This window comes from Falco cherrug, chromosome 9 (genome assembly GCF_023634085.1).
Source record: "Falco cherrug isolate bFalChe1 chromosome 9, bFalChe1.pri, whole genome shotgun sequence".
Classification (NCBI taxonomy): domain Eukaryota; kingdom Metazoa; phylum Chordata; class Aves; order Falconiformes; family Falconidae; genus Falco; species Falco cherrug.
Window position 1 is genome coordinate 15,794,771 of NC_073705.1, and position 14,097 is coordinate 15,808,867.

The 14,097-nt window shown below is 52.5% G+C and overlaps 1 protein-coding gene across 1 annotated transcript in view; it reads right to left on the reverse strand.

Annotated features, from left to right (window-relative positions):
- The window catches only part of MEGF9 (multiple EGF like domains 9), a 51,383-nt gene that overhangs the window by 19,669 nt on the left and 17,617 nt on the right, over positions 1 to 14,097 (reverse strand). The window contains exon 2 of the mRNA XM_055720888.1: positions 3,837 to 4,038. Coding sequence (XP_055576863.1) covers positions 3,837 to 4,038 — 202 coding nt within the window. The remainder of the gene's footprint in view (positions 1 to 3,836; positions 4,039 to 14,097) is intronic.

Sequence of the window (14,097 nt, forward strand, 5' to 3'; positions counted from 1 at the left end):
CCCAGCGCTCCCACCGCTGTCCCAGCTGATGGGGCTGGAGACCACCACCCCCCTGGACTGCCTTCACTCTGGCTTGGCTCCTCGCCCAGCCTTCGGCAGCAGGAGATCAGAGTCCAGGCACAGGACTCTGCTCACATAAAGAAAAAAGAAAAATAAACGCACAGGGGTGCAAGCCTGGGAGGTGTGGGCTGGCCAGCCTGGACGCGGTGACCTTCTCCAGCAGCATCACCTTCACCTTTGCCTCTCCCACCAGATGGGGATGTTCTTCCTTCCTCGGATGACAGACAGACAACACAGCTTTGAACTCAAGGTGCCCAAAAGATGGTGAGAGATGCAGCTTGTGGGGGGCAGCCCCTGGCTGGGGCCACGTGGCCATGTGCTGGGGCCACCACCTGCACCCTCCCGGCCCAGGCACCGTCCCTGGGGCTTTGCAGTGGCAGCGCAGTCCCTCCAGCTCAGCCTGGGCACCCACATGAGTCACCAGCCTCATCCTCCACTACTCTGTGACCTTGACCATGGCCATTGAAACTTCAGCTCCTTCTCCACCCTTCCTCTATGGACTATGAACACTTCCAGGACACAGCTATCTTTAGCAAGTATCTACACAGCATCCAACCCAGTGAAATGTGGTTTTATCTGAGGTTTCTAGGCGTTACCGCAACAGGGACAACACACTCCCCCTCTCCAAGATGTGTCAGCCCTCTCCGAGCAGCCCAGGATCGCATCCAGTGCCACAGCAAGCTCCGGCTTCAACTACACACAGCTTTTCATCTAACAAAAAAATCACCCAAACCAAAGCACTGAAATCATCTGCCATCCCAGAGGGGGATCTGTGTAGATCTCCCCAGATAATCAAATTTAAAACACCACCAAAACAGAGCTTTGATTAGCAGCCATGGAGTCCATTCATAGCGACAGCATGTCAGGTCAATGTTCACTCCCAAAATCAACTGCCTGCCTGGGGAAAGGTTTTTTTTTTATTTTTATTTGATGGTCTGCATTTGAGGTCTACTTAATAAACAGTGTACGTGGGTGTGCCATCTGGCCGGACATAGAGCATGCCTAGAAATAATAATCATCATCATCATATGGTGGTGCTTTAAAAGGCAGTTTTACAAAAGCCTGGGCAAGCTGATTGAAACCTATCAGGCATGTTTTGTGTGCCCCGAGCGCTCAGCCTCAGGCAGCCTGCCTCTCCAACCAGCCTCTGGCAGAAAGGGTCAGAGTCCAAAATTACCTCCTGTTTTACTCAGAGGCTGATCCGAACAGCGGTCCCTTTTTTCTTAAGCCACTGCACCGGAATTAACTTGTGCAAGTTAGAGTTGGGCTGGTGCTTAAATAAATAAATAAATAAATACTGTATTTTTAGCGTCAACAAAACAGAAGCCGGTTGCTGGTGTTGGGCAATGTTTGTGTGCCTCATCCCAAACAGGGATTGCCCAGAGGCATGGAGGGACATGCACCACTCCTCCAGAGACTCAGCCGCAGGTACACACCAAACCTCTGTCTCTGGACCCAGCGCTTCCAGCATAAGAGCAAAAAAAATCTAATTTTGGGCTCACACACACATCTCCTGGCCATGCAGAAAAGGCTGCCCCACCCGCCAGGACAGACCCCACTGCAGGGATGCATGCTGGTACCCCATCCCAGATGCCTCCCCCCATCCATCCCAGCCCCGGGGCAGCAGCAGTTGTGCCCGGCCCTGCACCGCTGCCGCCTGCGGCCGCCCTGCCTTAGCACCACAGACACGATGGGTGCATTTGCCCAGCTGGATTTTGCATCCTGCTTCATTTTCCCAACCACATCGCTATGCACGAGGCTGCCCATCTTGCAGCCATACTGACACCCCCAGCCCTACAACACAGACAACTGACCTAATTTTCCTCTTTTTAAACACCCAGAGGTGATCTCCATCTGCAGCAAGCCCCGCTGAGCAGGGAACAGAAACACAGAGTGATCTCTGTTAACATCATCCTCCTCCCCAAGGCTTCCTCCACATTTTGCCCTGTTCTAAATGGCTGAGGATCCACATCTCCCACACCCCTCAGGGCTGTAAAACGATGCTGAAGGGGAGAAGGCAGGGAGGTCCACTGCCATTTCTGGGCCCATACGTGTTGGGGTTGGGTGTGATGGTTCAGTACGTGCTCGAATTCCAGCTCATCCTCCTTTCCGACTCAGAGCATCTCACCTGAGGTTCCCAAGGGCATTACTTGGCTCACTCCATGCAGTGAGACATGGGGAGACGTCACCCACTCCATGCTTTGCCCGCTGCCTGGTGACTCAGAGTCGGGGTGAGAACGCTCCCTCCCAGTTAACCCAGTTGCTCCAGCAGTACCTCCCTCCTCTCCCAGCCCTCAAATACAAGCATCTGCCTTTCTGCCCAATTTGCCTTTACATTAGAACTGAGCAAATTCCAATTTTCTAATCTGTGGCAAAGCTTTATGCTTCCAGGCACATCTTGCCGTATCTAAAACAACCACTTAAAAAACCAAGTGAAACACTACGCTTTCCACCCCCAAGAATCACCTTTTTTAGTAAGAAGGTCACTCTAGTCAACTGGAGCATTACTTTTACGTTTTGATTTTTCAGAGCTTATGCAAGCAGAAAATGCAGCAGTGAAACAAAAAGGAAGGACGTCAGCAGTGTTTGGAAACAAAGTAAATGTATAAAATAATTACAAACAGCAAGTCTCTGCAGAACGTTTCGATTCTGACTCAGCCCCAGCCCTGGCAGGAACGTGCAGGTGTTCAGCACACGCTGAGCCTAGGTTTAGGACCAAACCCTAAAAGACAACAAGGCTGATGCCAGCGCAAGGCAATGGGTGCAGCAGAAACCCATTGCACCCGTGCACAGGTCTTGTGTCCCTTGCAGTGCCCTGGAGAGGGCTGGGGGCTCTGGGATCGTCTTCGCTGCCGATTTCTTGCGGCAGCAGGTGATGGGAGCCCGGGAAGGCTGGAAGTCACTGCAGGGTGATTTGTTAGGGGTCTCCCCCAAGGAGCAGGGGCAGGGGACCCACAAGCGGGGCACCCAGATGGCCAGGCTGCAGCTCGGGCTGTTCTTTGCAGAAGCAGAGACCCCCGGCTCAGCAACAGATCTCTTAACAACTGATGGATCGCTGGCTGGGGAAAAAATAAATAAATTGCGTGCTGGCTTTTAAAAGGCAAGATGCCAGGGTGGGTAAGGTGAAATGAAGAGGAACCCATTCATTATACAAGAGCTCGAAGCATCAGCTACGGCAACTTTCTGAACACAGCAAAGGAGAGGAGGCGGCAGGGTTAAACGCCAGGCAAGGCAGGAGCCGACACTGCAGCTGGGCTGCTGCTTCCCTCAGATGCTCAGCAACGGCAGAGCACAGAGCTTCGCCCGCCACTGGTGTAATGGATATCCCTTTAGAAAATAAACCTCTCCGAAGCCCCTGTGCTCCACCCCAGCCTCCGCTCCCCTTCCTGGCTCAAGCCTGAAGGCAGTCCCGCCTGATAGGGACTGATGGATGCACAAGCCATTGAGGGAGAGGTTCTGCTTCCTACAACTCAGAAATGCGAGTTAACTCCCCTGCGGGCTGCCGGGGCTTTTGCCACAGCTACGGGTATTTTTATAATCCAGGTCTTGAGAGGAAGAATATGCTTCATGAATTTTTATAAGGCCAGCTTCCTTCCTGCGTTTTTGTTTTTGTTTTTTTTGTTTTTTTTTTTTTTTTTTTTTTAAATACTAGCACCAGGTGACAAGATCCATCCTTGCTTGATCCACACCCCAAATCCCAAAACACCCCCAGACTCCAAAGCCGCGCACGCAGCCCCCCCCCCCCGGCAGGCCCAGCCAAACGGTGCCTTACTCACTGGTCACACTGGGCACTGCTGGAGCCGGCGGGGCTGCAGCCGCAGGGATGGCACCGCTGGCTCCTTGGCTCCAGGTAGAACCCATGGGCGCAGCTCTCGCACCGCAGCCCCGCGTAGCCTTCGAGGCAGGGGCACTGCCCCGTCGTGCCGTTGCATTCGGCCGCGCTGGCGCTCCCCACGGCGCTGCAGTTGCACAGGTCTCCTGCAAGGGGAAAGAGAAGCTGAAACCGCTGTGCGGGGGGCACGTCGCCCAGCAAGAGCCCCAGCAGGGCCAGCGTCACTGCCGCCACGGCTGCCCTCCGCCAGCTCACCCCAGGGTGGAATCATCGTCACCGTAAGGATGGTATTTGCTTTAAAATGTTGAGATGTTAAAAATAAATAAATAAATAAATGCTGGGAGCACCCTGTGGTTCGAACCCCCATGGTTCGTGTTTCAAATCTCTCTCAAAAAGAGCTAGGAGATTATAACTACTTAAATACATATATATGTAGCTGTATAGAAGGGCTGGATGTATATGCACGCGCACACACGTGCGCACACTCACGGCTGTCTGGTACCTGACCCCAGGAGCTGACAAGTACTGGCTGTTGTAATACCAGCATAAAATCAGCAGCAGGTGGCCAAAATCACTTAACTAGAAGAGCCTCCGCTTCACCCCAGTGGAACACCCCCAATTCACCAGTGGGATGACCTTGACGTTCACACTACGACACGAGGAACTGGCACCAGCATCTCCCACCCCCAAAGAGCAGATCCAGGTGCCCCAGCCGGGGGCCAGGGGAGCTCTGGGTGCTTGGGCCCAGGGCAGGGGTCCCCACTGCAGCCACCCAAGCTCCCCTGAAAATCCGCCCTCGGGGGAGCGCTGAGCATGGGAAAACGGTGTTAAAAACCAGGGTGCTGGAGCTGGGAGCAGGATGGAGACCTCCCAGCTGCTGCCCTTCACCACCTCAGCCACAACAGGCCACCCCACAGTGAGAAGGGGTGGCTCAGGGGACCCCCACATGCGCTTTGGGGACACTCCTTATTTACAGGGGTTATGGAAAGCATCCACCCAGCAGCCGCTTTTTTAAGAGAAGCAAATCTTTTGATCAAATGATGAATTCCCAGTCCCCCTGCACATTATTTCTCGTAATACTTTAAAGCACCAAACCCACTGAAGAGAACAACCTCTCCCCAGCAATTTGTTTCGCCAAGAGCTTTATCTCCGTTCCTTCATTGCAAAATATTTAGTGCCTTAATAATTTAAAGTCTTTTCCTGCCAAGAGTGAATTATAAACAAGGATTATTTGCACAAATAGTGCATAAAGCATCGGGGGCTTTACACAACCACTGGTATTTGTTATTCCCTAAGAAATGCCAGTGTTCAGTGCGCTTCATGGAGAGGGGAGAGGCCAGGCCCCCATCCCAAGAAAACTTGACTTAAAGCTCGAACCATGTCAAGAAGACTAATGCTCCACGTCAGCACGAGTATTCAGATTATTTAACATCCCTATTGCACCCTTGTGCCCCAAGCCCATGGAAAGGCCCCTGGCAGGTGCCTGGATCGAGCCACACTTAAAACCCAGGGACGGAATAAATTATTTATGAATACATCAGTAACCTGCTGGAATCGGACCACACTGAAGACCTCAGAGTACCTTTGGAAACACAAACCATAAGGTCTCCTGCATCACCGCGGCCCTGTAAAGGCTCCGCAGTGTTGGCCCTTCCTGGGGAGCAGCCCTCGCCCCAGGCACGCTCGCCGGGGGGGCCACGGGATGGGAAGGCAGCTTAACCAGCAGCTGGCCAAACACGTTAAATGAACACAAAACCACAACGACAGGTTGCCATCTCAAGGGATGCTCCCAGCCAAGTGGGAGGAAGGGTGCCCCTCTCCCCGAAAAGGGAAATGCAGAAGCTGTGGGACCTCTCCAGGCTGCACCACTGCGCTGCTCATAGCCCCCCGCGCTTTTAATTTTCATCTGTTTCCTTCCAACACACAAACGCAGCTTTGTTACTCTACCAGCACATGCACAGCATCCCCACAGAAGCCATTTTGTACTTATACACCTATGAAATCACACCTAAATTTTCTTCAATCTAAACTAGCAAATAGGACAAACACCTCAAGATCTGCGATTATCCACTTCAGCAGCCACTTCATGTAACGAACTAAATTCCCCTCTCAATTACCCAAGCGGAACCTCATTATTGGGGCACTTGGGCTTCTCCCAGCCAAGGGGAGCTGCGAAAACTTGGTGAGCAAAAGCACTCTGGAGTTTGTCAAACATGCATCAAAACAAACTCACCTTTCAAAGCCCATTACACGCAGTGCCGTTAGACCTGCTAGAATTGACTAGAAAAAGAGGAGCAGCGTTGTAGCAATTCTAACGGTGATGTGGGGTGCTGAGAGGGCAGGGCCAGCACAGCAGCGCCGAGCTGCTCCGCATGGAGACCCCCTCGGCGCTGCAGGAGCATCGCAGGCAGAGCCGCCCCCGGCCGCACGCCCAGGCCATGCCAATGCTCCCGCAGCACCAGCTGAGCACTCGGCTGTTTTGGCTGGAAAGCGACAGGTGCTACAAGTCAAATTCCCACCCAAATGCTGCCACCCTGCCACCGTGCATGTGATGGGAAGAGTTCCTCCATGCCGATGGGGACCGCCCGTACACGATGCAAGCCAGCACCAATGGACGTGGCTTGCTGGGAGCCGCCGGAGCCCAAAAGGACACGGGGGCACAGCCGGTACCTGGGCACGCTGCTGTAAAAAACAGCTAGCCTCGTCCACTGCGAGAGCCCGAAAGGCCCTTAGTGAGACAGGGCTGTGCTGTAGCCCCTTTATGAACTTGGTTTTGTGGCCATGCTCACACTAGGGGAAAAAGGAGGGCTGTCCCCAAGTGTATTATACTGACAGGAAGGGGGAGAACGGGCGCTGACAGCATATCAGCCGCCCAGAAAACCAGCCATGGCAAAAATAAGAAAACCCAGAAGTCAGAGAAGAGGAGCTGCGTATATTGGCAAAAGCCTCACATTTCTTTTGCTCTTTTTATCAAGGGACCTCAACCATCCATCAAAAGGGTCCATCCGTTGCCAGACCACGGTGCAGCCCCTTGGGAATGTCACCACTACTACAGAAGCCCCCCCCCTGCCCCAGGCAGCAGCGGGGGGCAAAGGCAGGATCCGGCTGGGCCCCGCTGCCTTATCTGAGGGATGCAAACACTAACAGCCTTGCTGGAAGAAGCAGCTGACTTTGGGTTGATCTTGGCAACGGCACCAGCTACCAAACTGGCTTTTCCTTCCAACAGCAGGGCTCTTCATGCACTGAGATGCTTTTGGAAAGACGTAAGCTTTCCAAAAACACACACATAGACACTTCCCGATGCCTTTTTTTTTCCCCCCACAGGTCTTTGCCCATCAAAATTGCACAAAGTTGGGTCAAAACCCGGAGGCGACTCAGCCTCAGCAGCTGAACTCAGCAGCGACGCAGACGCTGCCAGCTCTGCATACGCCGGTTCCCTGGGAGAGAGAGAAATGCTGCAATAATCCAAAATAACACAGGCAAAAAGCAGCTTTTTGTTCACAGGCTGGTGGAGTGCCGGCTCCAGCTGCCTTGGCAGCACCGGGGGAGGCTGGTTCTGCTGCCGGGGGGCGCGGAGCTGAGCCCGTCTGCTGCGGAAGCTGCCGGGAAGCTGCAAAATCGCCCCCCAAATGTGCGATGAGGCACAACAGGGCAAGCACAGAAGAAATCACCCAAAAGAGTGATTTCCTCGCTGGCCTTGCCTCCCCCAAACCACCCCGGAGATATGTGGGGAGGGACGGCGACCCACCGCAGGGAGCGGCATCACACGTGGTCCCTCCTACCCACCCCCAAAGCACCCGTATTGCAGCCAGCTGGGCTCGTGCGCCCGCCTGGCTACTGCAACCCAGAAATGCCCTAAAGCCCCTCAGGGGGGGGCGGTGCAGAGGGGAAGCAGACAACAGCATTAAAATCCATTGCCTAGCGCAGTGTCAAGGTCTGACACGATGATGTACCAGACTATGAAAACCCCGGGCTTAATTTAAAAGGCACTTTGTTGTCCCCATGGCAGCCGGGTTCAAGAAGGTGAGAATAATCCAGAAAAGGAAGAGCAATAATGAACGTCTCTTAGGCTCTGGGAACACAGCAAAGATGATGAGCGCCACAGAAGAAGATTAGGGAACATTATCCTGGCTCCTGGCCAGAGCCTGGGTTTTTGGAGCCTTTATTCAGTTTTCTCAAGCAAATGTTTTGCTTTTGAAGGTAACCTTCAAAAACACCTTACCCAGAGCTTTTGCAAACACAAAGGAACAAACAGGGTGGATGAACCCCAGAGCCGCCCCGCACTGGGCTGTGCAGCCGCGGCTGGAGGTACCGTGCTGAGGCTGGGATAGCACCGGCAGCCGAGCGCACAGACCTCTCAGGGACAGGGCACTGGTCCGAGCTCCAGCTCACAGCTCTCCCCAGCTTGCTATAGTTGCTCGCCCTCACTCTGCCTCAGCTTCCCCATCCGCAGGGTGTCCACCCCCTCCAAGGCTCCCGAGCCCTGCCCGTTTCTGCCTCATTTTCCCATTTCTAAAGCATCGCAGTCTCCCTCCTGCCCCAGAGAGCACCGTGCACTTGGGCATCACTGCTAACAACCACCACCCTCGCTGGCGAAGCTGTTGACAGGCTTTAATTAATCAACAGCCTGATAATGTTTTGAGATCCCAGAACAGAGGCACTATGACAGCGCATACCACTGCCACGTTACTCCTTCAAGCAAAAAAAAACAAAACCAAAACAACAAAAACCCCAACCCAAACCCCGCTCCCCTCACGAGCAGCACTTTAAACTTCGCTTTTCACATTCAGAGGCAAGTGGTGTAAAAGAAGAGGTTTACAGTTTGCTACAGCAAGGGACATGCTGCTGTATGGGAGAGACAGATTTAATATGCAATTTCAATTAGCTGCACCCCTGAATTGATTAATTATTATGCCAAAGTCAGAGGTTACTAACAAACTGGAGGACAGTTATTTCTGTTTGTCACTGCACTGGGTACTTGCCGTGGCTGCGAGCGGCACCAACACAACCACGCGCCTGCCAGGCCTGAAGAGCCCCGGGAGCGCAGCTGCCAGCCCCAGCCCCACAGTGCTCAGCACCAGCCCCCCAGCCTGCCCCCAGCAGGGGTCTCATCCTCCACATCCCACCCCGATGCAGAGCCCGATCCTGCGAACCCCAGCGACATCCCAGCCCGAGCCAGGGCTGGCGTGACAACACATCCCTTCCTCTCCCATTCCCTCCCAGTGCTCACATAGGGCTCGTTCTGGTGGAAAAATTATTTTACATCCTTTCAGACCTGCAGTGTTTTAAGATCTTTGCATGTATCTTAAGCATGATTCCTTCTCCCATCCAAGCCACTTAATGAATGAATAATTTAAACATGGGTGAACTATTTACAAACAGAAAAAGAAGAAAACACTACGAAACACACAAAGATGTCTATATGAAACTATATCTGCTGGGGACATCCCGAAACAGCGCAAATCCTGATCAATGTCAGCTGCTCACTGGCACCCAATACGGAAAATCCAAGATGCACATGTTTTGTTAGAAGAACATGCAGCGGAAAGAGCAAGCTGTGAAGTCCAGGGATGCTATTTATTGTCCTGCTTCAAAAACATCCCCAGGGAGGCAGCCATTTTCTATTCTCTGGACGTGACGAAGGAAAATAAATATATACACACACATAACCTGGAGGTACTGCTGGGTGTCTGGGTGCTCGTGCTGCCCCGGCAGCCAGAGGTGCGGTCCCAGCGCGGTGCTGCAGGGCTGAAGCCAACAGCCTGGCATGAACCATGCAAACACACAGCGCCGTGGGTACCCCACCTCCCCAGCGCCCCGACAGCCATCCTGCCGGATTTAAAACAGCAGTAATGATGCCAGGCTGGGGCATCGCCGGCCATTTGCTGGTAGAGGCAAAGCCAGGTGTCCTCACCTCCTCCCTCCATTACCCACGGCTCAGGGTGAGCCACCGCAAGCCCAGCCACTCCAAGGCTGAAGGCACTCACTCCTTGATTGCAAATGCTTGTAGCATGGTTACACTGGGTTTATACCAACGTAACCTCACTTCACACCACTGACCTCCCAAACATTAAAGCAGCACCAACTCAGTATCCCATCCATCTGCACAGCAAGGGTGAAGCTCGTGTACTCACTGCCTGCGACAGCATCCCGTCCCTGGAAAGACTCCGCTTTGGTATTAATTCTGCAGTTTCCTCCCACTCCCATACTTTATTCCAAAAATTCAAGCTCCACCTCCTCTCCCTTCTCCCTCATTTCCCCTTCTCAATCCCTCTCCAGGCACCATTTCTGACAACACAGGAATGAAGGGATCAGGCAGCAGGTTTAAAAATCTATCCAAGGCCGTTTCCTTTCCCCTTGTAATTAAATTGTGGAACTCATTGTCAGGGGATGTTCTGGAGCCAGAAATACCTACTATGGCTTCAAAGGAGGGCTGGATAAGCTCACAGAGGACAGGCTTGCTGGTAGCTGTTAAACAGAGCTGAAGAAGCATCCTGATGGGAAAGTCCCCAAAACGCTGGCTGCAAAATGTCAGGACTGTGCCCTGTTGCCTTGGCATCTTCTTCTTGGAAGAAGCCTCGGGCAGGTGAAGCTTTGCTCTGACCCAGCCTGACAATTCTTACTCTTTCCTCATTTCCACTGCTCAGGGATGGCTGCAGCTCCAGCCCTCCCCCCAAACACACAAATCCCCCTTAAAGAGTTAGACATGGCTATTTCCACTGGGAATTCTTTCTTATTACAGGCAAAGGCACAGCTGTGCTGCACCACTGCTCCTTCCCCCTTGCCTCTCAACAGGCTCTTTCTCTTACCCCCCGACGAGAGGTTTCAACCCCTCGGTACAATCCACCGGTGCTCTAAACCTCCCCCAGTGATGGGACGAAGGTCAGGACAGCACCATCCCAGCACGGGATGCAGGATGAGAGCACCTGTGAGCCTCGCCGCAGGCTGCTGTCTGCTGAAAGAGAAGGTCCCATTTCTCCCAGCCCTTGTGAAACCCCGCCAGCTCCAGCCCGTCCCTTCCACGTCTCTGACGCCACCGTCTCAGTGTGGTTGCGCTTGGCCCAGACTGGCTTTTGCTTTCAACTCCATCACTCCTCACTGGGGCACTGGGGTGCAAGCGAGGTGATGCCGTGCGTGCGGGAGCTGTTACCCTGGTTCAGCCCACGGCTTGTGGCACGAGGGGGGACAGGCTGGCTGAGCTCCCCCACAGGGAGCCGAGGAGCCGCCGCCGCGGGCTACGAGCTCCTGCGAGAACAGGATCAGAGATGAGCTGATGCACTGTAACTTCTTAAACAGAGGTGTGCTGCCAAGTCCTAGGATTCATTCGCATCTAGATGGCACTTGGCATAAAATAACACTCAACTCTCGCATCACGAAGATGCATTAAGGGGCTCAGACCTGTGCTTCACTCTCACTTGAGGCTACAATGCAACACCAGAGTGATAGGAAGAGAACCTCTGCCTACCCCCAACAAAATTATATACATATAAAAGTGTCTTCTGTTATTTTGCATTCGCTTTATTACCGAGTGCATCAGATCCAAGGTACTTACAGACTCCATCAAGCTTGGGGCACCGCAGCGTCAGGCATGCTGCCGGCGAAGAGAACAGCATCGTTCACATTAATGCTGTTAAGAGCTTTACACACTTGTGTTGTTCCATAAAAGGATTGTATGGGTCAAGAGGGGGGAAAAAAACAATGATTTCTCAATGCTTATACAACACTTGTAATATCATTAAAAGATTAAACATATTTATTGAGGAAAATTAAACCAGATTAAATCTCTCTCATCACTTGGAAAGAAGTACAAAGCCAAGGTCCCAGCTCTCGGGGTCGCCAGCAGCCACACAACCACTCTTCATCTGCATGAAGCAGGCAGACTTGGGGTTTTGGCCAAACTCCAGCTCAGCCCTGACCGTGTCACCCCTCTGCGTTTTCAAAAAGACGCAGCATCACTCCCCACTTCAGTTTGCCAGCCACGAGCAACACGACTGCTCTGCTCCTTCAGCTAACCCACAGCCGGGACTCTCTTAAACAAATGCAAAGGCTGCTTACTCCCTGGGATTAGTTATTTTTATTCCTTCCCTGCACCTGCAATCAAACATACAGGCATTTGGTTTCTGAGAAGTTCCTGAAAGCTCCTCCGTGCAATCCGAGTTCATTGCTTTCCCTTCAAAAAGGAAGCTAAATGAGTGAGCAACCTGCGCAGTGAGCTTTGAACCAGCTCATTCTCCGGTAAACACGCATCAAAGAAGTCAGACTCACAGGTGTAGAGCTGTCTTGAGACGGATCAAACCCTGTAAACATAAGCAAAAAAACCCCAACAGCAAGATATGGATTCTCATTAACCTCATCTTCCTCCTGCACTGGGAGATCCCCAGCTCATGGCATCACCAGGGCTGACAGCCAGGCAAAGCCCCTGAGGAGCTCCCATCGCTGAGGCCAGAAGATGTCAGGAGAAGCAGGAGTGGTCCAGGAGTTATTAAGAACCAGGTTATAATGCAGCAGGCTGCACAGGAGGGATTACACAGCTGCAGCTAAAGAATTACCCCGATACCACAATAAATTTCCATACACATGCAAACCCTCCGGGTCTCTTACTAAGCAGACCGTGTTCAATGAAGAATTGACCTTAAAATGTTTATCATACAAGAAGCTACGGTAACTTCAAATAGACCAAATAAATGCTTGAGGATTAAAATCTCAACAGTTAAAAAATGGACCCAAGCCTTTTAATTAATTTGAAAATAGTTTTGTTTGCATTTTGCTTTAGCTGGTTAGATTTTCCCACTAATATTTCCACAAACATCTGCAACCATATAAATATTCCACATTTCTGTTTGAAAATCTCCGTATTTTTTACCACCCAGCGTGTGACACAGCCAGCCCAGCTCGGGCTTTAGAGATAAACAGGGTGAAATCTAACTTTGGCAAAAACCTCTGCAACAGCACACAGCAGCCCTGGCAGCTCAGACCCTCCTTACGGCCATACTTTCTGCGGCACCTCTCAGGAAATTTAATCGTTTTGTCAGCAAAATGCTTTCGTTCAGAGATCAAGACACCTCACATGGGACAGGGCTGGGAATTTATTAGCAGACTTCAATTTTAGTATCTATCAACCATGTCCTAGCAGAGAAAGGGATTAAAAAAAGCTGCATGAATAATATAAAATATAATCATCTGTTGAAGACTCCGTGCCCTCAGATCCCTGCAAAAAGTAATTAAAATCACAAACTTTGCTCAGTGCTTTGGGTAATTGCAGCTAATGAACGAACGCATTGATTTATACAAGAGCTTTAAAGGCGCTATGGAGAAAAACCCTGAGCAAGAATCGTCCTTTCAACCGTTTGTGTTTGGGCTATAAAGTTGCGTTGCATGACCAACCAACAAGAAAGCGGAGGTTAGGAGGTGAGCTGGAGGGTGAGCTCGGATGAAGCCCCCTTCTGTCGCGCCCCCCCCTCCCCCCCCCCCTCCCAGCACAGCTCCCCGCATGCACCAGGGCTGGTACTTGCCCGGGCGAGGGAAGGTGGTGGGTTGTAGCTCGGGCTGGCTCCTCCAGCCCAGCTCCAGGCTCCTGCACAGGCTTACACATACGTGAAACCCCGGGTCCCTTTGCCTTCGCTGCTGCTGCTTTCCTATTGCAGAAGCACAGCCACAATGCAGGACCCCCCGGGGGGACCCTGCTGGGCAGGGCTGGGGTGCATTGGGCAGCTACGATGGGGAAGCTCTGCCCTCGCCACTCAGCGGTCTGGGAAGCCAGGGCTCTGCAAGGGCATCCAGGGGAGCATCTCCCAGGCCACCACAGCCACCCACCCGGAGGTGGCAGCGACACCGCTCCTTGCTTCGGGGCATTTACTCCTGCTTCTACAGCCGAGAGAAATGGGGGAGCCAAGCCCTCCTGGTCACGGACCCTGCTCCGCCGGGGAGCCCAGGGATCAACCGCCCTGCCCGGGACAAGTCCCTCGCTCCGTAAGTTTTGGCCCAGATGTAGCTGGAGCAAGAGAAGGGGGAAACTGCCCAGCTACATTTGCATTTCACGTAGAGCAGCAATGCCCAAGCCAAGACACTACTGTGACTATAGATCTTTAAACAGAAGGCTAGTAAGGGCCTTGTTAAGCCTGAAACTTTCCATATTTAAAGAACTGATCTTTCTCCTTTCCCTCAACACAGGTATAAATCAGTTAGAGCCCCACACGGCGCCCACG